The 25464-nt window shown below is 44.1% G+C and overlaps 1 protein-coding gene and 1 long non-coding RNA gene across 5 annotated transcripts in view; one reads left to right on the top strand and one right to left on the bottom strand.

The window, feature by feature from the left end:
* Positions 1–13695: 13695 nt before the first annotated feature.
* The window catches only part of SRGAP3 (SLIT-ROBO Rho GTPase activating protein 3), a 113486-nt gene continuing 101717 nt past the window's right edge, over positions 13696–25464 (bottom strand). For 2 of the 4 annotated variants that reach the window (XM_077276742.1, XM_077276741.1), the window contains exons 13-22: positions 24553–24613; positions 24331–24408; positions 23192–23326; positions 22941–23046; positions 20878–21105; positions 20316–20395; positions 19808–19988; positions 19526–19675; positions 19108–19435; positions 13696–18528 (exon numbers count right to left, since the gene is read on the bottom strand). In XM_077276742.1, coding sequence (XP_077132857.1) covers positions 18112–18528; positions 19108–19435; positions 19526–19675; positions 19808–19988; positions 20316–20395; positions 20878–21105; positions 22941–23046; positions 23192–23326; positions 24331–24408; positions 24553–24613 — 1764 coding nt within the window. In that variant the 3' untranslated portion in view covers positions 13696–18111. Of the gene's footprint in view, positions 18529–19107; positions 19436–19525; positions 19676–19807; positions 19989–20315; positions 20396–20877; positions 21106–22940; positions 23047–23191; positions 23327–24330; positions 24409–24552; positions 24614–25207; positions 25239–25464 lie in introns of all 4 variants that reach the window. The other 2 variants (XM_077276743.1, XM_077276740.1) reach the window with 2 other exon arrangements.
* LOC143787749 (uncharacterized) overlaps positions 22951–25464 on the top strand; it is a 33608-nt gene continuing 31094 nt past the window's right edge. Inside the window, exon 1 of the long non-coding RNA XR_013218457.1 lies at positions 22951–23067. This is a non-coding gene — a long non-coding RNA (uncharacterized LOC143787749). The remainder of the gene's footprint in view (positions 23068–25464) is intronic.

Raw genomic sequence — 25464 nt, 5'->3', positions numbered from 1 at the left:
AGGGCATCTTACTGTATGTGGGGGAATGGACTGGGGGGCATCACACTGTCTGTGGGGGACACTGAAAGGGCATCTTACTGTATGTGGGGGAATGGACTTGGGGGGCATGAAACTGTGGGGGACACTGAAAAGGCATCTTACTGTATGTGGTGGGCCCTGGAAACACGTACTTCACTAGGAACAATATTTCTGTGTGGGCACATATTCCGAGGTTAGAGAAGTAGCTTAACATAAAATATATCATCTCCGTTCCATGCGCTGCAGTATGTGTCTCTCCTAACTTTCAATGTTGTGAGCTGTGCACAACCCCAGCTCTGTTCCAAAAAAAAAGTCTGTAAATTAAGTTCACACCAGTCACTATAGTTTATGGAACATATGGAAGTGCGGGTTACTACAGCAAATAACAAGGAGAACAGTCCAGTAAGTGTAATGTTTGCCTCCTCACGCTCTCCTGCCAAAAGTGTGTGGACAGAAGTGCAGAGCGCTGTGTGCAGATCCCTGGAGCTGCCAGATCCCTGCAGAGGAACAAAGTCTGGAACCGACTGAAATGAATTCCTTATCCCTATGCAAACACACCGCGCAGTGCGAGCTGTCAAGAGACCCCTCACACATGGCCGCAGCCCCTCACAGCTACACACCTGCAGAGCATCCTGGGACGCAACTCCACAAGTCTTACAAACAAATTGCATGGAAGAAGGCCAAACATTTTCATAAAAAATATACAAGAGTCAAGGCCATCTGCAAATATCAGACCTGAAACTAAAAACCACAGAATGTCCCGCCTTGGAGCAAGATGACAGCTTGTGATTTATGAACAGTCATGGAGTTTCCAGAAATGCATGAAAATAGACAATATATTTTCAGTTACCATTTATTCTATATACAGCAAGCCCGTCCTCTATTCAATGAAATGCTATCAGACCGTGCCATCTACTGGTCATTGTAGGAAAGGGCTGGTACTGCTGTGTTTTTCCATATTTTCTGTGTAGCTAAACAATTATTTATATATACAGTACAGACCAAAAGTTTGGACACACCTTCTCATTTAAAGATTTTTCTGTATTTTCAGGACTGTGAAAATTGTACATTCACACTGAAGGCATCAAAACTATGAATTAACATGTGGAATTATATACTTAACAAAAAAGTGTGAAACAACTGAAATTATGTCTTATATTCTAGGTTCTTCAAAGTAGCCACCTTTTGCTTTGATAACTGCTTTGCACACTCTTGGCATTCTCTTGATGAGCTTTAAGAGGTAGTCACCGGGAATGGTTTTCACTTCACAGGTGTGCCCTGTCAGGTTTATTAAGTGGGATTTCTTGCCTTATAAATGGGGTTGGGACCATCAGTTGTGTTGTGCAGAAGTCTGGTGGATACACAGCTGATAGTCCTACTGAATAGACTGTTAGAATTTGTATTATGGCAAGAAAAAAGAAATGAAGGTCAGTCAGTCCGAAAAATTGGGAAAACTTTGAAAGTGTCCCCAAGTGCAGTGACAAAAACCATCAAGCGCTACAAAGAAACTGGCTCACATGAGGACCGCCCCAGGAAAGGAAGACCAAGAGTCACCTCTGCTTCTGAGGATAAGTTTATCCGAGTCTCCAGCCTCAGAAATCGCACGTTAACAGCAGCTCAGATTAGAGACCAGGGCAATGCCACACAGAGTTCTAGCAGCAGACACATCTCTACAACTGTTAAGAGGAGACTTTGTGCAGCAGGCCTTCATGGTAAAATAGCTGCTAGGAAACAACTGCTAAGGACAGGCAACAAGCAGAAGAGACTTGTTTGGGCTAAAGAACACAAGGAATGGACATTAGACCAGTGGAAATCTGTGCTTTGGTCTGATGAGTCCAAATTTGAGATCTTTGGTTCCAACCACCGTGTCTTTGTGCGATGCAGAAAAGGTGAACGGATGGACTCTACATGCCTGGTTCCCACCGTGAAGCATGGAGGAGGAGGTGTGATGGTGTGGGGGGGCTTTGCTGGTGACACTGTTGGGGATTTATTCAAAATTGAAGGCATACTGAACCAGCATGGCTACCACAGCATCTTGTAGCGGCATGGTATTCCATATTTTTCAACAGGACAATGACCCCAAACACACCTCCAGGCTGTGTAAGGGCTATTTGACCAAGGAGAGTGATGGGTGCTACACTAGATGACCTGGCCTCCACAGTCACCAGACCTGAACCCAATTGAGATGGTTTGGGGTGAGCTGGACCGTAGAGTGAAGGCAAAAGGGCCAACAAGTGCTAAGCATCTCTGGGAACTCCTTCAAGATTGCTGGAAAACCATTCCCGGTGACTGCCTCTTGAAGCTCATCAAGAGAATGCCAAGAGTGTGCAAAGCAGTCATCAGAGCAAAACGTGGCTACTTTGAAGAACCTGGAATATAAGACATAATATAATACAGGATGTAACTCAGGATCAGTAATGTAATGTATGTACACAGTGACTGCACCAGTGGAATAGTGAGTGCAGCTCTGGAGTATAATACAGGATGTAACTCAGGATCAGTAATGTATGTACACAGTGACTGCACCAGCAGAATAGTGAGTGCAGCTCTGGGGTATAATACAGGATGTAACTCAGGATCAGTAATGTAATGTATGTACACAGTGACCGCACCAGCAGAATAGTGAGTGCAGCTCTGGGGTAAAATACAGGATGTAACTCAGGATCAGTAATGTAATGTATGTACACAGTGACTGCACCAGCAGAATAGTGAGTGCAGCTCTGGAGTATAATACAGGAGGTAACTCAGCATCAGTAATGTAATGTATGTACACAGTGACTGCACCACAGAATAGTGAGTGCAGCTCTGGAGTATAATACAGGATGTAACTCAGGATCAGTAATGTAATGTATGTACACAGTGACTGCACCAGCAGAATAGTGAGTGCAGCTCTGGGGTATAATACAGGATGTAACTCAGGATCAGTAATGTATGTACACAGTGACTTCACCAGCAGAATAGTGAGTGTAGCTCTGGGGTATAATACAGGATGTAACTCAGGATCAGTAATGTAATGTATGTACACAGTGACCGCACCAGCAGAATAGTGAGTGCAGCTCTGGGGTATAATACAGGATGTAACTCAGGATCAGTAATGTAATGTATGTACACAGTGACTGCACCAGCAGAATAGTGAGTGCAGCTCTGGGGTATAATACAGGAGGTAACTCAGGATCAGTAATGTAATGTATGTACACAGTGACTGCACCAGCAGAATAGTGAGTGCAGCTCTGGGTATAATACAGGATGTAACTCAGGATCAGTAATGTAATGTATGTACACAGTGACTGCACCAGCAGAATAGAGAGTGCAGCTCTGGAGTACAATACAGGATGTAACTCAGGATCAGTAATGTAATGCATGTACACAGTGACTGCACCAGCAGAATAGTGAGCGCAGCTCTGGGATATAATACAGGAGGTAACTCAGGATCAGTAATGTAATGTATGTACACAATGACTGCACCAGCAGAATAGTGAGTGCAGCTCTGGAGTATAATACAGGATGTAACTCAGGATCAGTAATGTAATGTATGTACACAGTGATTGCACCAGCAGAATAGTGAGTGCAGCTCTGGAGTATAATACAGGATGTAACTCAGGATCAGTAATGTATTTACACAGTGACTGCACCAGCAGAATAGTGAGTGCAGCTCTGGAGTACAATACAGGATGTAACTCAGGATCAGTAATGTAATGCATGTACACAGTGACTGCACCAGCAGAATAGTGAGCGCAGCTCTGGGATATAATACAGGAGGTAACTCAGGATCAGTAATGTAATGTATGTACACAATGACTGCACCAGCAGAATAGTGAGTGCAGCTCTGGAGTATAATACAGGATGTAACTCAGGATCAGTAATGTAATGTATGTACACAGTGACTGCACCAGCAGAATAGTGAGTGCAGCTCTGGGGTATAATACAGGATGTAACTCAGGATCAGTAATGTAATGTATGTACACAGTGACTGCACCAGCAGAATAGTGAGTGCAGCTCTGGGGTATAATACAGGATGTAACTCAGGATCAGTAATGTATGTACACAGTGACTGCACCAGCAGAATAGTGAGTGCAGCTCTGGAGTATAATACAGGATGTAACTCAGGATCAGTAATGTAATGTATGTACACAGTGACTGCACCAGCAGAATAGTGAGTGCAGCTCTGGAGTATAATACAGGAGGTAACTCAGCATCAGTAATGTAATGTATGTACACAGTGACTGCACCACAGAATAGTGAGTGCAGCTCTGGAGTATAATACAGGATGTAACTCAGGATCAGTAATGTAATGTATGTACACAGTGACTGCACCACAGAATAGTGAGTGCAGCTCTGGAGTATAATACAGGATGTAACTCAGGATCAGTAATGTAATGTATGTACACAATGACTGCACCAGCAGAATAGTGAGTGCAGCTCTGGAGTATAATACAGGATGTAACTCAGGATCAGTAATGTAATGTATGTACACAGTGACTGCACCGGCAGAATAGTGAGTGCAGCTCTGGAGTCTAATACAGGAGGTAACTCAGCATCAGTAATGTAATGTATGTACACAGTGACTGCACCACAGAATAGTGAGTGCAGCTCTGGAGTATAATACAGGATGGAACTCAGGATCAGTAATGTATGTACACAGTGACTGCACCAGCAGAATAGTGAGTGCAGCTCTGGAGTATAATACAGGATGTAACTCAGGATCAGTAATGTAATGTATGTACACAATGACTGCACCAGCAGAATAGTGAGTGCAGCTCTGGAGTATAATACAGGATGGAACTCAGGATCAGTAATGTAATGTATGTACACAATGACTGCACCAGCAGAATAGTGAGTGCAGCCCTGGGGTATAATACAGGAGGTAACTCAGCATCAGTAATGTATGTACACAGTGACTGCACCAGCAGAATAGTGAGTGCAGCTCTGGAGTATAATACAGGATGTAACTCAGGATCAGTAATGTAATGTATGTACACAGTGACTGCACCAGCAGAATAGTGAGTGCAGCTCTGGAGTATAATACAGGAGGTAACTCAGGATCAGTAATGTAATGTATGTACACAATGACTGCACCAGCAGAATAGTGAGTGCAGCTCTGGAGTATAATACAGGATGTAACTCAGGATCAGTAATGTAATGTATGTACACAGTGACTGCACCAGCAGAATAGTGAGTTCAGGATAGGGATTTTTTTGCTCTTGTGTTCAGCTCATCGTGAATTATCCAATCTATGTATCTGTACAATTGCGTTTTTACACTTTCTGAGCTGTGAGAATCATTTTATAATGTCCCATTGCCCCGGGTGGAATAGGGCTGCACTAATTACAGAACCTTCTACTTGTTTTCTCAGCTCACCATGCCATATCCATTTTGCGTTTTTTTTCTCCACCGACTTTAGTGAAGGATAACTAACCTGCATGTTTACGCCATGAAATATTCTAGTTTCAATTCACCTTAAAATGTCTGGCTTCATTGGACTGCAAAGGATAATTTCTGAATGTATCGGCCATGGACAATCCCTTTAATAGAAGGTTCATATGTACAAATGTCGCACTGTTGATTGTCAGCGTAAGTCCTAATAGATCACCACAAATATCCAAAAGAGACCATTTATTCAAGAACTGAGTCAAGATATTTATTATACACGGCTTCATTAGCATATTATATTAGCATACAGGACGCTCAGCCACAGAGCGCCGTTTTCATACACATCGTTAATAGTCATGGAGGCAGTAACATTAGTTATGCAGCTCTCAGCCAATCAGCAGATTCTGGTGCCAGGAAGCCACTGAGAGATGGCAGCGCCCGCCATGGCTGGACCCAGGAGGCCAATATGATGACAAGGGCAGAAATGGGGCAGGTGCAATGGTCTTGTCCATTTACCCAGTATGTATCGTGGGTCTGACAATATGGCCACGGTGTGTAGGTGAGCAGCCTTAGATGATGTGGACATACACAAGCATTTTGTAGCAAAGGCCCAAAGACAAAAAAGTTTGTGCCCCCCACAAGATGAGACCACGCCTGATTTAAAAAGCCATTGGCAGAATCCCCAGAGATGTCGGGCTGTACGAGAGAGGTTAGTAGGTAAAGAGGCTGACGTCTGTGATCAGCACAGAATGGCGCCACCTTGTCACATGGCGATAACAGCAGGAAAGCCTGAGGTATTTACAGGGGTCTTACAAACAGGAGATATAGTGGGGTACAGGACACAGGAAGCTATCCCAGACAGCGGGGCCATGTGTTAATAGCGGCCTGAATCCAGGAAATGATTATTTAGTCCAAGTTTCCTTGAAAAAAAAAAAAAATGCAGAATCCCTTTAATATCCCATGCCTGAAACAAGACAAGAAGATCACACAATGCAATTACATACAAATGAACAAATATACAGGTCCGTACTGGGTGGGGGTCTTTGTGCTTGTTTCCAGATACAATGGTATTGAGTGGTTAGAGGCGTATCTTAATGTTGGTGCACTACAAACACAATATATATTATAGACAGGGATATAGACTTGCATTTTAGAGGACTGCAATCGTTTTGTGATTTGGATGCAGTACCCTCTAGCAACCAGCAGTAGCGCTGTTTCCACAACTGTGAATAGCCGTCTAATACAGGCAGTGCCACCTACAGGCTAATAACGTGTATAACAACCCAATATAAATTGGGGATTACATAATACACTCTTCACAAGAGGAGGCTTGTAACTATAGATCCCTGGGTGTAGTCATTAGCACGGATGATGTACGAAGCAGCAAAACTTTTATATATAAGAGTTCACTTTGTGTCATTTTACCACCAATGGAATAGTAATACCGGTAAATTGTTAGGAATTTGCCTAACTACAAAAGTCCTGAACCTGATCAGAAGTCTGCGCTGCATGAAGACATTCAGAAGGCGTCACATCAGTGATAGGACTCTGCCAATGCTGCAGTTTATCTTGTGAAGCAGAAGAGTTGTCATGTGGCAGAGCAGAGTTTGTCACTTGGCAGACTCCTCGTAATGCACAATTCCACCTGCTTTGGAGGTAGCAGTGGCCGCTGACCTCTTGGACGCACAGGTTGCACCAACGATATGTCCGCCCCTGACTTGGCACAATGTTGTTTTACATAGGACTGGTAAACAAGTTATGATGATGGCAAACAAGGCAACTGCAAAGAGTTACGTGATCAGCTCAGCTACATATATAAGTATACATACATACATTTATATATTACCCAACAAGTGGAATATCCCTCCATTGCATTACTCTGAGAATAAGGGAAAATATGGGCTATTTCATGTGACACCGAATTCCGGGTGGAGAACTTGAGATGCTGCAGATATTTCACATTCAGGCATAAGATAAGCAGACGTGAGTAACGAGGTGACACAATATTCTGAACATCTGGAGCAGCGTTAGCAGATGCGTTGCAAGCTGTCCACGATTCCCTCTGAGCACAGCAGATGCCAGCATCGCATTACGAGTGATTGGGGCGGCCGGAGCTTTGCACATAAAGGTTATGACCGTCCCTACAATCAATTTCTTTTTATTCCCTCTATGAAAGTTGAAACAATTTTGCAGTAGTTAATTTAAAAATTCCCATTGTTTTGTTTCTACAGCTCCTGTGCTAAACTGTGTTTCCATGGTAACAAACTATAAACAAACTGATCAGGAGTTTGTGGTCTTACTCTCCCTGATCTACCCTCTACTTCCTAACCTACCAAATGTACGCTAGCACCGAAAAGGGGAAGAAAGTATGAGACTGCGCACGGTTTGTTTGTAGGCTGACTGCAAAGGAGCTGGGAAAAACGAAGGAACTTCTAATTCATAAGCCGCTTGATTTTTTCATTTGATATCCATTATGGCAATAAAAAAAAGGTGACAAATGTGAACAGAGCTGAAAGGGTTCCTCGATTTGGCTTCGGATTTCCCCTTTGATTTAATTACAGCTGTTAACATTTTTGTATGTGGGTAGCAATATTTTTAAGAGAAAGCTAAAAAGGTCAATTCCCTTTGATTGTGGGCATCTTTGCAGCTCATATTGCCATAGATCTGGTCATTATGCCATCATCAAGGTATAGACTGGTGAAAACCATTTCAGTTTATAGGACTAGTAAGAAATGTTATGACCGGTGGACCCCTCCTAGTAAATTCTCATCGATAGTCAAAGTACCCTGCAAAGGTTCATGCCATTCACTGAAAACTGTCTAGTGCCATACAGTTTGTGAACCCCTTTCATATGGAGGCCCATTCTTGAAGATCTGATCCTCCATTTTGGAGTTCTGACCTTTTGTGAACTACATATGACGCGTAGAATGGGGGCAACAAGTCTTTATAACCAAATACATCCAGTTATTCCACACTAAAGTCACTGAGTGGACTCAGTCATTTCTGTATCTTATATGCAGGTCCACCTAAAATAGGTCAAGGCTTCTCACACTCTCTATGGTGAGATTAAACATTACTGATCCAGATATTATTTGATATTAACATGCAAACCCAGCCATGCCTGAAGGGCAGGCGAAATAGCACCATCAGAGGCTCTACAATGAAAGCTACGGGGGTCCTGTCCTCAGTATTCTCAATAGGGTACTGGAGCACAACTACGTCAAAAAATGTGCAATATTTAATATAAAACATCTGATAAGGCAAACAGCGGCCACATTGTTAAAAAAAACCAACAACCAAGCTAACATTTAAAAGGCGCAAATTTAAGATTGAATGTTAGTAACATTTTTACTCTAGCAAAACCGGACACAAAGATTATGCTGAATCATGGTGCTAGTTCTACCATGGGCCAATACTTCTGTACACTGGCCCCCATGTCACGGGGCCGCACTGCCGTCAGTCATGTATCGCTTGTGCTCAGCTCAGAAGCCCTTGATCTACAGTAGGAACGGAATGTTCAGATCGCAACATGGTATCAAATAGCCACATATTCCTGGTCCTAATCGCTACGTTTCCTGCACTTGTGCTTGTTACAGCCCTGTGTGTTATCACAAACTTCTGTGCATATAGAGACACATATATATCTACACTATATGGACAATGGAAAGTCGTGTGCAGGGTCAAGAGTGATGTGTTTGTTTAATGTGCTTTATAACTATAACCGTCCTTGAGGAGCACAAAATGCCAGGCACAGCATTAAGCCGGCCCAGACTTTATAAGACAAGCACCTGCTGGAACAAGCCGTCAAGTGATGAGGCATTTCGTGGACTCTTTATCAAGGTTATATTTGGTCCTTTTGGTACAGTAATTGCTTACAAACAATATCAAATTGCACCAAATCTATGCTACTATGGATTTGTTTGCATTTTTTTCTGACCTTTTTTAATGGAGCCACTAACTGTGTAATTACTGAATAGGTTAATAAGATTTCAAAAATGCATCTGAAGTTTCATATAATGAGGGAAGCCATTAGATAACTGGTGGTATGGCAATGGCAGTGGACACGTTGGACAGGACATCTAAGTTAAAAAGACTCCAGTGCATCTAGATGATCCAGAAGGGGATGGAGCCTAGTTCACCTGTGGTCTATTCTACATGGGCACCATTCTACATTACTTATTACAATTGTGCTGGTTATTACTGGAAACAATCAACATGTGCCTGAAACACTTCTAACAACACAGCAAAGCTATTATAATGCAGAAGTATAATCAGAACCTGAGACTGCCCGTAGTGCAAAGAGATAAACCTGCAGAAAGGGAATGAACAAGCTGGGAATGATGTGACATTTCTGTTATATAGCCTGCAAAATAGTGAGTGCAGCTCTGGATCATTACGGATAAGTAATATATGTACACAGTGTCTCCACCAGCAGAATAGTGAGTGCAGCTCTGGGGTATAATACAGGATGTACAGTGCCTACAAGTAGTATTCAACCCCCTGCAGATTTAGCAGGTTTACACATTTGGAATTAACTTGGCATTGTGACATTTGGACTGTAGATCAGCCTGGAAGTGTGAAATGCACTGCAGCAAAAAAGAATGTTATTTCTTTGTTTATTTATTTTTTTAAATTGTGAAAAGTCTTTTCAGAGCGTCATTTATTATTCAACCCCTCAACCCACCAGAATTCTGTTTGGTTCCCCTAAAGTATTAAGAAGTAGTTCAGGCACAAAGAACAATGAGCTTCACATGTTTGGATTAATTATCTCTTTTTCCAGCCTTTTCTGACTATTTAAGACCCTCCCCAAACTTGTGAACAGCACTCAAACATTGTCAACATGGGAAAGACAAAGGAGCATTCCAAGGCCATCAGAGACAAGATCGTGGAGGGTCACAAGGCTGGCAAGGGGTACAAAACCCTTTCCAAGGAGTTGGGCCTACCTGTCTCCACTGTTGGGAGCATCATCCGGAAGGGGAAGGCTTATGGAACTACTGTTAGCCTTCCACGGCCTGGACAGCCTTTGAAAGTTTCCTCCCGTGCCGAGGTCAGGCTTGTCCGAAGAGTCAAGGCTAACCCAAGGACAACAAGGAAGGAGCTCCGGGAAGATCTCATGGCAGTGGGGACATTGGTTTCAGTCAATACCATAAGTAACATACTCCACCGCAATGGTCTCCGTTCCAGACGAGCCCATAAGGTACCTTTACTTTCAAAGCGTCATGTCAAGGCTCGTCTACAGTTTGCTCATGATCACTTGGAGGACTCTGAGACTGACTGGTTCAAGGTTCTCTGGTCTGATGAGACCAAGATCGAGATCTTTGGTGCCGACCACACACGTGACGTTTGGAGACTGGATGGCACTGCATACGACCCCAAGAATACCATCCCTACAGTCAAGCATGGTGGTGGCAGCATCATGCTGTGTGTTATGATCCTTAGTGGTTGAGGATCACAAATTACTCCAGCTAAGTAACAAACATAGGACAAGCTCTAGGGAGGTGGCAAACTGGACTGACCGCAAATCTGAACCTATCCAAACACACTAGAAGTAGCCGGTGAACGTGCCTAAAAATCCTAGACGTCTCAAGCCAGCCTGAGGAACTAACTACCCCTAGAGAGAAAGAAAAGACCTCTCTTGCCTCCAGAGAAATAATCCCCAAAGATATAGAAGCCCCCAACAGATAATAACAGTGAGGTAAGAGGAAGGCACATACACAGGGGTGAAAGCAGATTCAGCAAATGAGGCCCACTAATACTAGATAGCAGAAAATAGAAAAGGGAATCTATGCGGTCAGTAAAAAACCCTTACAAAATATCCACTCTGAGATTTCAAGAACCCCCACACCAACTAACGGTGTGGGGGGAGAAACTCAGTCCCCTAGAGCAACCAGCAAGCGAGGAAATCACATTTTAGCGAGCTGGACTAAAAAACATAATGAACACTGATAATCAAAAAAATGATCAAACAAAAACTTAGCTTGTCTTGGAGAGACTGGGAGCAAGGTAGACACAAGGAATCTGAAGAGCACTGAATACATTGATAGCAGGCAAGGAACTGAGTCTCCAGGTAAGCTAAATAGGAAACCAACCAAGGATAACGAACCAGCTGATGCAGCCAACCTGCAGAAAGACAATACTACACAGTACCGCTTGTGACCACTAGAGGGAGCCCAAAAATAGAATTCACAACAGCAGTGGGGCTGTTTCTCAGCCAAGGGGCCTGGCCATCTGGTCCGCATCCATGGGAAGATGGATAGCACGGCCTACCTGGAGATTTTGGCCAAGAACCTCCGCTCCTCCATCAAGGATCTTAAGATGGGTCGTCATTTCATCTTCCAACAAGACAACGACCCAAAGCACACAGCCAAGAAAACCAAGGCCTGGTTCAAGAGGCAAAAAATCAAGGTGTTGCAGTGGCCTAGTCAGTCTCCTGACCTTAACCCAATTGAAAACTTGTGGAAGGAGCTCAAGATTAAAGTCCACATGAGACACCCAAAGAACCTAGATAACTTGGAGAAGATCTGCATGGAGGAGTGGGCCAAGATAACTCCAGAGACCTGTGCCGGCCTGATCAGGTCTTAGAAAAGACGATTATTAGCTGTAATTGCAAACAAAGGTTATTCCACAAAATATTAAACCTAGGGGTTGAATAATAATTGACCCACACTTTTATGTTTAAAATTTATAAAAATTTAACTGAGCAACAAAACTTTTTGGTTTGTAAGATTTATGCATCTGTTAATAAATCCTGCTCTTGTTTGAAGTTTGAAGGCTCTAAGGGTATGTGCACACGATGCAGATTTAGTGCAGAATTGGTGCAGAACTGCAGCAGATTTTTCTGCTGCAGAAACGCTGCAGAACTGCACTGTGATTTACAGTACAATGTAAATCAATGGGAAAAAAAAAAAGCTGTGCACATGGTGCAGAAAAATCTGCGCAGAAACGCTGCAGATTTCAAAGAAGTGCACGTCGCTTCTTTTGTGCAGTTCTGCAGCGTTTCTGCTGCAGATTTTTCTGCACCATGTGCACAGCTTTTTTTTTTCCCCATTGATTTACATTGTACTGCACAGAAACTGCACAGAAACTGCATAGAAACTGCATAGAATCTGCACAGAAACTGCACAGAAACTGCATAGAATCTGCGCAGAAACTGCATAGAATCTGCATAGAATCTGCATAGAAACTGCACAGAAACTGCATAGAATCTGCGCAGAAACTGCATAGAAACTACATAGAAACTGCACAGAAACTGCATCAAATCTGCAGATGCAGATTTAGTGCAGAAAATTCTGCACCACATTTCCTACGTGTGCACATAGCCTATTTGCATCTTATTAAACCTGCTAAATCTGCAGGGGGTTGAATACTACTTGTAGGCACTGTAACTCAGGATCAGTAATGTAATGTATGTACACAGTGACTGCACCAGCAGAATAGTGAGTGCAGCTCTGGAGTATAATACAGGATGTAACTCAAGATCAGTAATGTAATGTATGTACACAGTGTTAGCACCGGCAGAATAGTGAGTGCAGCTCTGGGGTATAATACAGTATGTAACTCAGGATCAGTAATGTAATGTTTGTACACAGTGACTGCACCAGCAGAATAATGAGTGCAGCTCTGGAGTAAAATACAGGATGTAACTCAGGATCAGTAATGTAATGTAAGTACACAGTGACTGCACCAGCAGAATAGTGAGTGCAGCTCTGGAGTATAATACAGGATGTAACTCAGGATCAGTAATGTATGTACACAGTGACTGCACCAGCAGAATAGTGAGTGCAGCTCTGGGGTATGATACAGGATGTAACTCAGGATCAGTAATGTAATGTATGTACACAGTGATTGCACAAGCAGAATAGTGAGTGCAGCTCTGGGGTATAATACAGGATGTAACTCAGGATCAGTAATGTAATGTATGTACACAGTGACTGCACCAGCAGAATAGTGAGTGCAGCTCTGGAGTATAATACAGGAGGTAACTCAGGATCAGTAATGTAATGTATGTACACAGTGACTGCACCAGCAGAATAGTGAGTGCAGCTCTGGGGTATAATACAGGATGTAACTCAAGATCAGTAATGTAATGTATGTACACAGTGACTGCACCAGCAGAATAGTGAGTGCAGCTCTGGGGTATAATACAGGATGTAACTCAGGATCAGTAATGTAATGTATGTACACAGTGACTGCACCGGCAGAATAGTGAGTGCAGCTCTGGGGTATAATACAGGATGTAACTCAGGATCAGTAATGTAATGTATGTACACAGTGACTGCACCAGCAGAATAGTGAGTGCAGCTCTGGAGTATAATACAGGAGGTAACTCAGGATCAGTAATGTAATGTATGTACACAGTGACTGCACCAGCAGAATAGTGAGTGCAGCTCTGGAGTATAATACAGGATGTAACTCAGGATCAGTAATGTAATGTATGTACACAGTGTCAGCACCGGCAGAATAGTGAGTGCAGCTCTGGGGTATAATACAGGATGTAACTCAGGATCAGTAATGTAATGTATGTACACAGTGACTGCACCAGCAGAATAGTGAGTGCAGCTCTGGAGTATAATACAGGAGGTAACTCAGGATCAGTAATGTAATGTATGTACACAGTGACTGCACCAGCAGAATAGTGAGTGCAGCTCTGGAGTATAATACAGGATGTAACTCAGGATCAGTAATGTAATGTATGTACACAGTGACTGCACCAGCAGAATAGTGAATGCAGCTCTGGAGTATAATACAGGATGTAACTCAGGATCAGTAATGTAATGTATGTACACAGTGACTGCACCAGCAGAATAATGAGTGCAGCTCTGGAGTATAATACAGGATGTAACTCGGGATCAGTAATGTAATGTATGTACACAGTGACTGCACCAGCAGAATAGTGAGTGCAGCTCTGGGGTATAATACAGGAGGTAACTCAGGATCAGTAATGTAATGTATGTACACAGTGACTGCACCAGCAGAATAGTGAGTGCAGCTCTGGGGTATAGTACAGGATGTAACTCAGGATCAGTAATGTAATGTATGTACACAGTGACTGCACCAGCAGAATAGTGAGTGCAGCTCTGGGGTATAATACAGGAGGTAACTCAGGATCAGTAATGTAATGTATGTACACAGTGACTGCACCAGCAGAATAGTGAGTGCAGCTCTGGGGTATAGTACAGGATGTAACTCAGGATCAGTAATGTAATGTATGTACACAGTGACTGCACCTGCAGAATAGTGAGTGCAGCTCAGGAGGATAATACAGGATGCAGGTTGATTCCACAATAGAAATGTAATAGGGCAGTGAATGTTGAATATAAGCAGCTGGGATTTGGGTCCTACAAATATTAATGTGACTTTAAATTTGGTGACAACATAACCACAGTGTAAGCTTAGACCTTTCTACACTGTATCCTGTATATTTGAAAAAGACCAAATCAGTTCATAGTAGGGATAAATTGGAATCGAATATGCTGATTAGTGAATGATCATATTGATAAAGATTTGTTAGCAGGTTCTTGATTATTTAATTGTCTTTCTTGGTCTTTCCCGTGGCACATAGCTCCATATTGGAGACTGCAGATGAGTACATTGTAATTAGCAGCACTTGGGTCGGGTCGGGTTGTCCTGGTGTCCATTACATAGACCGTTATGTCAGTGTGACAGGACGACAGGGCCAGCCCCCTCCTGTGATCACCATCGTCTCCGCGGAGTTGAGGCATTGGACGTGACAACTGCTCTGAGCACATTTCTGGCTGCAAAACTAGTTCACCAATCAGCTATTTCCTGACAGTCACCTCACAATACTGCCTCCTATGGACCAGAATCTGGTACTGAAGAGTAAGGAGAACTGACAGCTGCACTTTCTGCAATACTCACTGCTTTATTGTGGGGTTCAGGGTATATTGATATATTACGATCCCCGTTTTCATCTACAATTGCTCGGCGTTCAGTCTTTTTTTCCATCATTACTGTCCTGGTAAACTTGGGCCACATGGTCACTATAATTCCCACATGTGATGTTAAGATTCTGGCAAAAATCCTGGCAAATAAGTTGAGCTCTGTGATAACGTCACCCGATCACGCCAGCTTCATGCCATCTAAGTCAGCGGTACAGCCTGACCCCAAGACTAAAGCCGTTCTCTCCTTAGATGCCACACAGGCCTTTGATAGTGTGGAGTGGAAGTATGTGAGCAGTGCTAAGGGCAGTGGGACTTGGGCCTAATTTTATCAAATGGGTAATGCTACTGTACAAGACCCCGACAGCCAGAATAAGAGGGAACGGGGAAACGTCGGAGAGTTTTGATCTTATTAGGGGAACAAGACAAGACACCCCTGCTATTCACTAATGTAATAGAGCCTTTAGCCTGTATCATTAGCCAGCACTCGTGTATTAGGGCTTTAAATACGGCGGCAAAGAGGAACAGATCGTCCTGTATGCAGATGATTTGTTGATAACTTGAATCTCTCTCTCCCATTAATAATGGATCCCATTTCTAAATTTGGGGTCTTTTGTGGCCTAAACATTAATTGGTTGAAGTTGGCTTTGCTCCCCCTTGATAATAATGTCCATCTTCGACCAGATGAATGTTTAGCAAACCCAGTGGTGCAAAAGTTCAAATACCAAAGCATTTCCATTACCAGCGAGGTCAATGACTACATCCCTCTAAACCTGAATCCTCTGGTAGTTAAGTCAAGAAATAAAGTCGGAGCACGGGGTAAACCACCTCTCTGCCTTTGGTAGAACAATCCTCATTAAAGGTGCCTCGTGCCCTCTGTACTCCGTCATCCATCATTCTCCCATTTGGATCCCAAAGCACTGGATTAAACAATGCAGAATATCTTCTGGGACCAGGTCTGGAAGAATTACACTGTCCCAATGAGCAGGGCCGTTCCTAATCCATGGGGGTATTTTCTGGCCTCTCAGCTTCAACGTTTCAGTGGATGGGCATTAAAGAAGACTATGGACGCAGGGTCTGTGGTCCTGAAATACCTGGGGGAGGAGGTAATATTTTGGAACTCCTAGAGTTAAGTATACCCAAAGCCAAATCTAGTAACGCCCCGACCATTGCTCTGATACACAAAGTGTGGTGGACCTGTAAAAATCTGTGGGGTAAGGGGCCTATTCCAAATATACTCCTTTATGGAATAATCCAGGCTTGAGGGGGCTCTGTCATCTGGAAGGGTCTGGTGAATGGAAGAAACAAGGTCTGACATATTTATACTAGTTATATTTGGACGTTATAAAATGGATGTTCCAGCCGTGAAACTGTGGATTTCCACAAATGCCTGCAGTGAAGGTGTGCTATAAGGGCCCAGGGGTGATATCCCATCTCACTATTTCTTCCATCGGACTTCTGGAATATTTGTACAAGCAAAAGCAACCACAGGCCGGATTTAATTAATGGACAAATCTTTACTATCTAATATTTTAGGACATCCTATGGTATTGATTAGGTCTGGATGGGAAAGGGATATAGGGCCCATTTCTCCAGAAGGATGGGAAGGTATTCTGGAATTCTCGGAAAGGTGTCTATTAATGTGTCACAGAGAAGATCCCAATTATTTCTTATTCATAGATCTCCAATTATTCTGCTGAAAATGAACCTCAGACTGGATGTCCACGATGTAGTGAAGAGGGGGAGGATTTGGTCCATATGTTCTGGTCATATCTCAGCCTTATGGATCTATGGGATAATGTGGGTGGGCTGGTCAGAGAGGTATATAACATCCGATTGCCTCTGAATGCCAAATCTTGCGTTTCAAGGCGTGTGGGAGATTGGAGCTTCTCCATTACAACTGGCCATAGAAAAGAGCTGGTACTTTCTATATTATGATCATACCTCAATAAAACTGCTTTTTGATTAAAAAAAAAATAATCCCTCATGGCCAGGCTGCCTCAGACTCCGCACTACTCCTGTGCTATTTCTTGGTCCAGCTTAGATCCCAGAGAAGTTCATAATAAAATCTTAGAGGCTAAAGTCTACGGCTTCTTATAGTGTGCGCTCCATATACATAGTGCATATATGCCTCCATTCCAGTGACCGCACAAAACCGCGAGGATTCAAGCACAATTCACATTGCCCTACATGAGATGTACGGTTCTGTATGTATATATATATATCATCGCATGGCCCGTGGCCTACACAGTTAACAACAAAGCTAACATTTCAGAGTAATTATGTACACATTTACACATCGCTCCAGATGACCGGAGATGATGGTCCCTACATCTTAGGCTAGAACACGTATCAACCCAAGTCATTACACCTTTGGAAGCCATATTGACATCCCAGCAAACAAAACAAAAAATCAGTGACCAGTGATCTCACACTCCAGGACAGTGTCTCCAATCCTTAGGAAGACCTTCTTCTATGAACCCAGACGTGAAAGGTGTCCTTCATCCTACAAAAGCCACCTCAGATACCCTACAGCTTCGCCAGTGGCGGACATATATCCTTATCCTATCTGCACGATTTACAGAGACTGAGGTAAAACCGAGGAATGAAAAAGCTAAAAACGGAAAGTGGTTTACCAAACAGCGGTGACGCGTTTTAAGGCAATCTGAAGGTTGGTTTGGGTAATGGGCTGGAGGTGGAGCAACGCACAGATGTTTGGCCATCTTCCACATGGAAAAGAGGGGATGTATAGTGTAAACGTTGGAGCCCCCTCTGCCGAACACACCCGCTCTGGCTATTTCCAGTATGGCCCACCACCATAGAGTTACATAGTCCCAGACTTCTCTGAAGAATTATTAGGAAACACCTTCTCTGTGGGGGTGAGAGCCGGACTGCCCATCCCAGAGCTGCTACTGCTGCTAGATCGATGCTGGACCATTGGCCGGGCGGGCCTCACGGGTGGTGGTCTCAGTTGTGCACCGGCCAAACGAGCAGACAGTGCTGGCTTGAAGGTGGTCATCATCTCCGTGTTGGAGGAGTTACTTCTCCGCATGGCAGCGTCAGGGTCCCGTATCATGATGGTGTGCAGGGGGCTGACTGGCTCAGAGTTCGGGGTGCTCAGCGATGGGTTCTTCATGGGTTCCAGAGTGTCCAGCACAACGTCTGGAGCTTGTTTTGCCGTATTTTGCCGTTCCAGCTCACGTAACTCATTCAGCGCCGTGCTCATGGTCTTCTCAATGTCCTGAAATGGAAAATGCAAACTTCATTCCATGGTTATTCTACTGATAAAGAGAGAAAAATGCCAAAGTCTGAGAAGAGTAGATGGACGAGATAGAAAAAACGGGGTCACAATATTCACACATGCATCAGACAAACCCCTAGAAAGTTCTGAGATATCACTGGGGTCCTACTGAGGTTCGAGGTTTAAGGTAGCTCAGTAATATTCTTGTAACCCATGTCAAGTGTATGGAGCAGGCTCATGACCTGAGTGTGCAGCAACCATGGCAGGTGCTGGCCGTGTTATACAGCCGGTACTTGTCTTTAACAGCTGTGATCAGAGCTAGCGCCGATTATTGCTGCTTAACCACTTAGACACAATGGCAAACATCAGAGGAAAAAAACCGAAGAAAACTCTGATGGGAAGAAGTTTACTAGTGTTCTACAACCTGCAGCTGTCGGGACATGCTGGGAGCTATAGTTCTGCATTAGCTGGAGAGGAGCTATGGGTTGGGGAAGTGCTGTGACTATGGAGTCCTAGTTCTTGCACCTCAGTAACCTCGTGGTCCGGGACATGTATCAGTGACCATGGTGACCTCCCTACCTCAGCAAGAGCTTCTGCCTCCAAAGCCTTGTGGTCCCCCAGGCTGCTGTGCCTTGTCCCCCCAGTGACAGACCGCAGGGGCATCCCATCATTTAGTCCTTTCCTCTCAGGGTAATTAATGCTCCCAGCACTTCCAAATGTCGCCATTCTTCGTTTTTCTGGACTGTCCACCCGTCCGCGGCTCAGGGATAGCTTATGTGGGCTACTCGGGCAGGCTGCTGCTCGGGGAGGGGTGTCAATACAGGGCCCCAGCGCTCGTGGGGGGCTGTGGTTGTCTCCCCCACTCCTCCTTCGTGGTATCGCCGCTCCATCAGATCTTAGCCGGACCCTACAATTATATAAAGGTGGGTTTTTAATCTGCATTTTTCAGGATGGTGCTGCAGTATAATCACAGTGAGCTAAAGTTACCAGGACGGACCTGCCCAAAATGCCAGCAAAGGTGTATTCCTGCAGGTGCTCGGTGGGAGACTGGATATCGTTCTTGGAGGAGGATTTGTCATCCAGAAGAGGTCCGCTGCTCGCCTCGCTGTCCGCTTTTTGGCTCAGGTTATCAGAGAATGCATCATCCCTGTAAGAGAGGAGGGTCACCTGAGGATGAGTGGGGTAATAGTGGTGCAGACTGGGACCAGTAATGTTATTCCTGACCATGACCAGTCACATGACTGTCTGTCCATCACATGACGGTGTCTGGATTACTCACAGGTCTTGGACCACAATATACTGGTGCGGTATTAATCCATCCACTCCATTGTGACGACCTTCCCACCAGTCCTCTGACGCCCGATGGTACAGAAGCAATGACGCCCCCTTCTTAAAGGACAATTCTCGAGGTGTACGACCCATGTAGTCAAATTTAGCAATAGCTTCAATTTGCTCAACCTCTAGGAAGACAGAAGTAAAAAATATAAGAGTTTTAGACACCTTCAAGCAGCAATCACCATAACAGTGCACCAGCGGCATTCTCCACATCAGCCACTAGGTGGAGACATTACTCTTTAGGAAACTTTCCACTGTACTTTGTGCGTGAATTCACCACTATCGAGACCTCTGCTTACTGTCAGTGAATGAGAACAGTCTAGTAATACTCATCTGAAGCATGTCTACAATTATATCCAGGAGGCTGCTATTCAGTAACAACAAACAGAAAGTTATAAAGAAGTGAGTCCCGGAACTTTCCATTACACAATAGTAGCAGGTTCATCACCTACCTTCATCACTGGTGTGCGGTTCTGTGCCGTTATCATGGTCCGCCTCATCTATAGCACCAGGCTCACTGTGAGGGCTGTCACTAGATGGAGAAAATCAATATTACCGCAGGTCCTATTCTCTTGACTCAGTGCAAACCCTACACGGATCAGCATGGGGCTACATCTGGGAAATTGACAGGTTTTGTAATCCTGAACAATCCCTTTAATTTCTGCACTCATGAATATGAGAAGTGTCAGAATAATGGATACGCATGTATCGGACGGACAAACTATTGGGTCCCAAGAGGTAAGAGGGCCACTTCCAAAGCAGCACATAAATAGGTGCTTTATAATGATCTATTGGGTGCAAAGGGCCCACATACTGTCCGTGCACAGGGGTCCTGTCCTGTCTCTGCCCACCCCTGGCATGTATAATGCCTGATACAATGACTGACATATAATCCGTACTGACGAGGGGAATGCTATATCTTGGTTTCCAGTCTTCACAATCTGTGAATGAAGCCGTGCACCATTATCTGACACACAACAGTCACTGTATCTACATATAGGCGACGGCGCTCACCAGTACTCCTCGCCTCCCGTCATGCACTTCTCGTACACCGGCCCCTCTAGTTCTCGCTGAGACGGGAAGATCAGTTCATGGTTGACGATGATGGTCTTGATGACCTCATTGACGTGCGCCTGGCAGGACACCGGGTCTTGTCCATCGGGGATTGGCATTAATGTGGGGCCAAAGCAGATTGCCAGATTGTAAGGATCCATCATGTTCTCGTCGCTGTACTGGGATAAACTGGACAAAACACAAGTTACTGAAGGCGCTAGGTCATATACCCCTACACCCCACTGATAACATACTGATAGACTGAGTGAAGGACAGGATCATCGGTGGGATCATCCGCACACCCCACACTTTCAGAAAAAACAGTCCTGACCTAATGGTCCCCTCAGCTGAGGGTTTGTTAGGCTATGTTCACACGATGCGGTTTTCGATGCGGATCCGCAGCGGATTTGCAGCTGCGGATCCGCAGACGTTTTCCATGCAGGGTACAGTACAATGTTACCCTATGGAAAACGAAATCCGCTGTTCCCACGTTCCTTTTTTCAGCATGAAAATCCGCGCTGATTTTCTGCGGAAAAAAAGAAGTAGCATGTCAATTCTTTCTGCGGATTCCGCTGCTGTTTTCCACCTGCACCAATAGGAAAAAGCAGTGGAATCCGCAGTAGAAAAAGGACTGAAAACCGCAGTGAAAACCACCGCAGGTTTTGCACTGCGGTTTTCACAAATCAGGACCTGAAAAATCCGCAGCGAAAAAAGGATCGTGTGAACAAAGCCTTACAGTTGTGTCCAGGGTACACAATCCTCTGTGAGTAACACAGCCTGATCTCCAGACTGATACACTGTAACAAACACTGCCATGTTTAGCACACAAAGTCTCTGCATGTAAATAGTTATTGTTCCCAATTACTAACTCCAAGCAGAGATATCGAGAACAGTGAAGAATTGGAGTTTTGGAAATGCTGCAGCCCCTGTTAATTGGTGAAAGACAAGGTCCGGAGACCCTCACCCATCACAGTGCCCTTATACAGGAGTGTGCGGCCATTTACTGGCTTAATAGAAAGTCTACGGGACTTTACACCTTTGTGCGGCCACTAGAAGCATAAGCTGAGCTCTTCGGCCCCTCGGAGTGTGAGATGTTGGGGGCAACCACTGATTAACAGCAATGTATCAATAATGATTATAAAGAAACTTCATCTACACACAAGGGAAAAACTCTCAGATTCAGGCCGCGTTCACACATTCAGTATTCGGTCAGTATTTTACATCAGTATTAGTAAGCTGAAACCAGGAGTGGGAGAAAAATACAGAAGTGGTGACGTGTTTCTATTATATGTTTCCTCTGATTGTGCCACTCCTGGCTTTGGATACAAATACTGATGTAAAATACTGACCAAATACTGAATGTGTGAACGTGGCCTCAGAATACGTGTTCACCAGTGTCTCATCCAGCAGGGGGCAGCCTTGCCTGATTAATCTCTGCCGATCTGCACTACCCCCAACTTATTACTGCAGCCCGTTCCACCATTACACCATGTTCCCCTGTGTGAAATCACTGGTTCTCTGCTCTGACTATTGCATTCAAATGTGTTTTACCCTTTTTTTTTATGCGGTTTTTGGTGCATTATTTTAAGCATTTAAAATTCCACTTAAAAACACAATTGCATTTATACATTCCTGTTTCAGACTCCCCAGAGAAGTTTATAGGGGAAAAAAGCACCAACAAAGTGCAATGTTCTATGAACTGTTAAATTCAGATTTTTTGCACACAAAGAAATGCTATAGAAAATGCAGTATTTACACTAGATGTGAACACGGCCCAAGGGTCCACTCATAGATCATGCTGGTCACAGTCACCCATTGTTTTGCCATGATTTTACCAGTGTATATGTAATAAATGCACATGTATTAATTATATTGATTTGTACAGTAAGATGTTTCCATATTGGAGCATTGAGTCACTGCCTAATTTCTTTTTCTTTATGGACCAGGTGATCACTGGTTCTGGTTCCGCTTGCTACTTTCCTGCACTCCCTTTTTTCAGTCGCCTGCTTCTACTAATGACTCACTGGTTGAGGAAGGCAAAGAGATATCTCATGACCACGAGGACGGCCCGGGGCAATGTGATGAGGATCTGGCGAATGTGATGGACCCGCTCTGACATGTTCTCTATCTCTGAAAGAAAAGGAGAAAAATGTGAGTACCCAGGGAATGAAAATCCAAATATTCTCCTTCCCCTGGTATATTCCCTGCTTCCACAGGCGTCTGTAGTGCTCCATACACAGGCTGACAGCGCTGCCTCGGCCCCTGCAATACTCACTGATCGTAGACATCAAATCTTGAAACCTTTCCTTGGGAAAGAGTGGATTCTCCAGACCCCGGAAATACAACTTCAGGACCCCGGCCACAGAATTAATGTCCCGCTCGCTGTGATCCTCCACCAGCGGGTCCTCTCCTGACAAGCAGCAGATCGCAGCGTTACAGACTAATCACGCCACGTGTCTTTGCGGTTTATTATTAAGTTTCCTTATTTTTGCCGGTAAAGAAAAAGACAATACGACTGCGATTCTTTAAAAAAAAATTGCCCTTTCACCTTTGCTCTGCCACAGAGGTAATGCAGCAAAGTATTTAATAAAATTGCTACATAATTAAAAGTTCTACAATTTTCTAATAAACTTTGGAAAGAAATCTGGTATTTTGCATGCCGGTCTTCAACCCAAATGTTTATTAAATGGCGCCTGTATGGGCCGTGCTGCACCATAAAATATCTACGCCGGCTGTGAACTACAGGTTTCAGCCACAGTGAGCTTGTCACACGGTGGTTTTATGTGCCACTTTTCTAAGCGACAAAATGCTTTTTGGAAATGTAACAGTCAATGCCAAAGTGTGGACAGTTGGATGCACATTCTCCTTCTAATACATTTTGCAACATTTTTTTCTCACCATTTAAGATATTTCCTTGATAAATGGAAAAGTACGGTACATTTGTTTCCATCCAGGTCATAAAGACCCTGCCTGACCTGGTCCTTCTTCATCAGATCTGTTTGTTACAATGTATCAGCGCAGATGAGATCTATTCCTGATGTCAGAAGAGAAAAATTTGGAAACCACATCGTCCGATATTTTGTAACAAAACTTTTTGATACTTTTTGGCACCAGAATGTTATTAATCAAAAGCAAGTGGAGATCTTGAAAATGGCAAAAAAACCTATTCCTAAGCATATATTATGCCGTTACTATACAATTACTAAGATTGACTTACATAAAAATGAACCTCCCAAAAACACCCAAACCTGAGACTTGTGCTCTGCAGTCGTCCATGCAGCGCCTGTACACCATTACTGCTATTCATTGTCTTCCTATATACTAATCATACGGCACAACCACATAGTCGGATATTTCCGTATGTAGTCATGGATGGTCCGGTGTCGATGGATCATTCTCCGCGGCGTCTCTCACCTCTCTCAAAAGAATTCTTGATGTCATTCACTTCAACTTGAGATCCGGGAACTCTGAATATTCCTTGCTGCTGGAGACCTGCACAAAGCAGACGGTTCTCACTTTAATTATCAGAAATGACACAGAGTAAGACCCCAGTACGAGAAAAGTATGTGAACCCCCAACACGGCATAACTCGTCATTTCCTCAGATCACTGATACACTGAGGAACACCGGACTCACCATATAAATTGATGTATCGGATGCAGCTCTCCACCACTAGTGGGATGGCCTGACCCGAATCCTGGAAGATAAGACATATAGCGAGTAAGTGTGGACGGATCACAAGTTCTGGTCATCCACCTCCGGTCACTACGGGTCTTGTACACTCCATGATGAGAACCTATCCCTTGTAGAGTAGTCGCCCCCCATGCGGCCCTGTCCTCTATTACATAACCAAGATCCAGCATCCTCCTGCACTGAAATACTCTGTGCTGCTGGTGAGACCTCAGTTTTTGACCTCTTATAAGATTTGCACACACCTCACCCGAAAAGCTTTGTGCTGCTCTGGACTAACACACTGAAATACTCTGTGCTGATGTGGAATTGCTCTTATAATTACCAGATTCTTCCGGTCATAAAAAATGATGCCAAGTCGTGGCATGGAAGGGTCTGACCCCAGGGATTATGGGACCTGGCAGAGGGGAACCGACAGGGCAGGAATGATCCTATAGATTTTATCCCCATACATGTGAGTAGGGTCACCAGCGTATATAATATATCCGGCTGCCATTACTGCTACGTGCTCAGTATACTAGACCACAGGTCAGGGGAGGACATCTACATCTATGGTCACCCCCCTTCTCAGTCAGCAGGTTGCGGAATAATGGAGTAATACCTGGTTCCTGGAGCGAGTATTCCTCCGTCCTCTGATGTGAGTAACATACACAAACACACAGCAAATTCATCAGCGACAGGCACAGAGACAAAGAAAGGAGAAGTCAGCAGAGTCAGGAGCAAAAGAAGAACATAGGGGTCATAGCCACCCCACATGATCGGTGCGGGCCGAAAGGCACCGGAGCCCAACAGGCACAGGGTCATACAAAATATATACAAGGGGGTCCGGTACACTCTTAGTTTTATAGATCAAAGCAT

This window comes from Ranitomeya variabilis, chromosome 8 (genome assembly GCF_051348905.1).
Source record: "Ranitomeya variabilis isolate aRanVar5 chromosome 8, aRanVar5.hap1, whole genome shotgun sequence".
Lineage (NCBI taxonomy): Eukaryota > Metazoa > Chordata > Amphibia > Anura > Dendrobatidae > Ranitomeya > Ranitomeya variabilis.
Note: the sequence above shows the minus strand (reverse complement) of the source record. Positions and strands in the feature narration are given on the sequence as shown.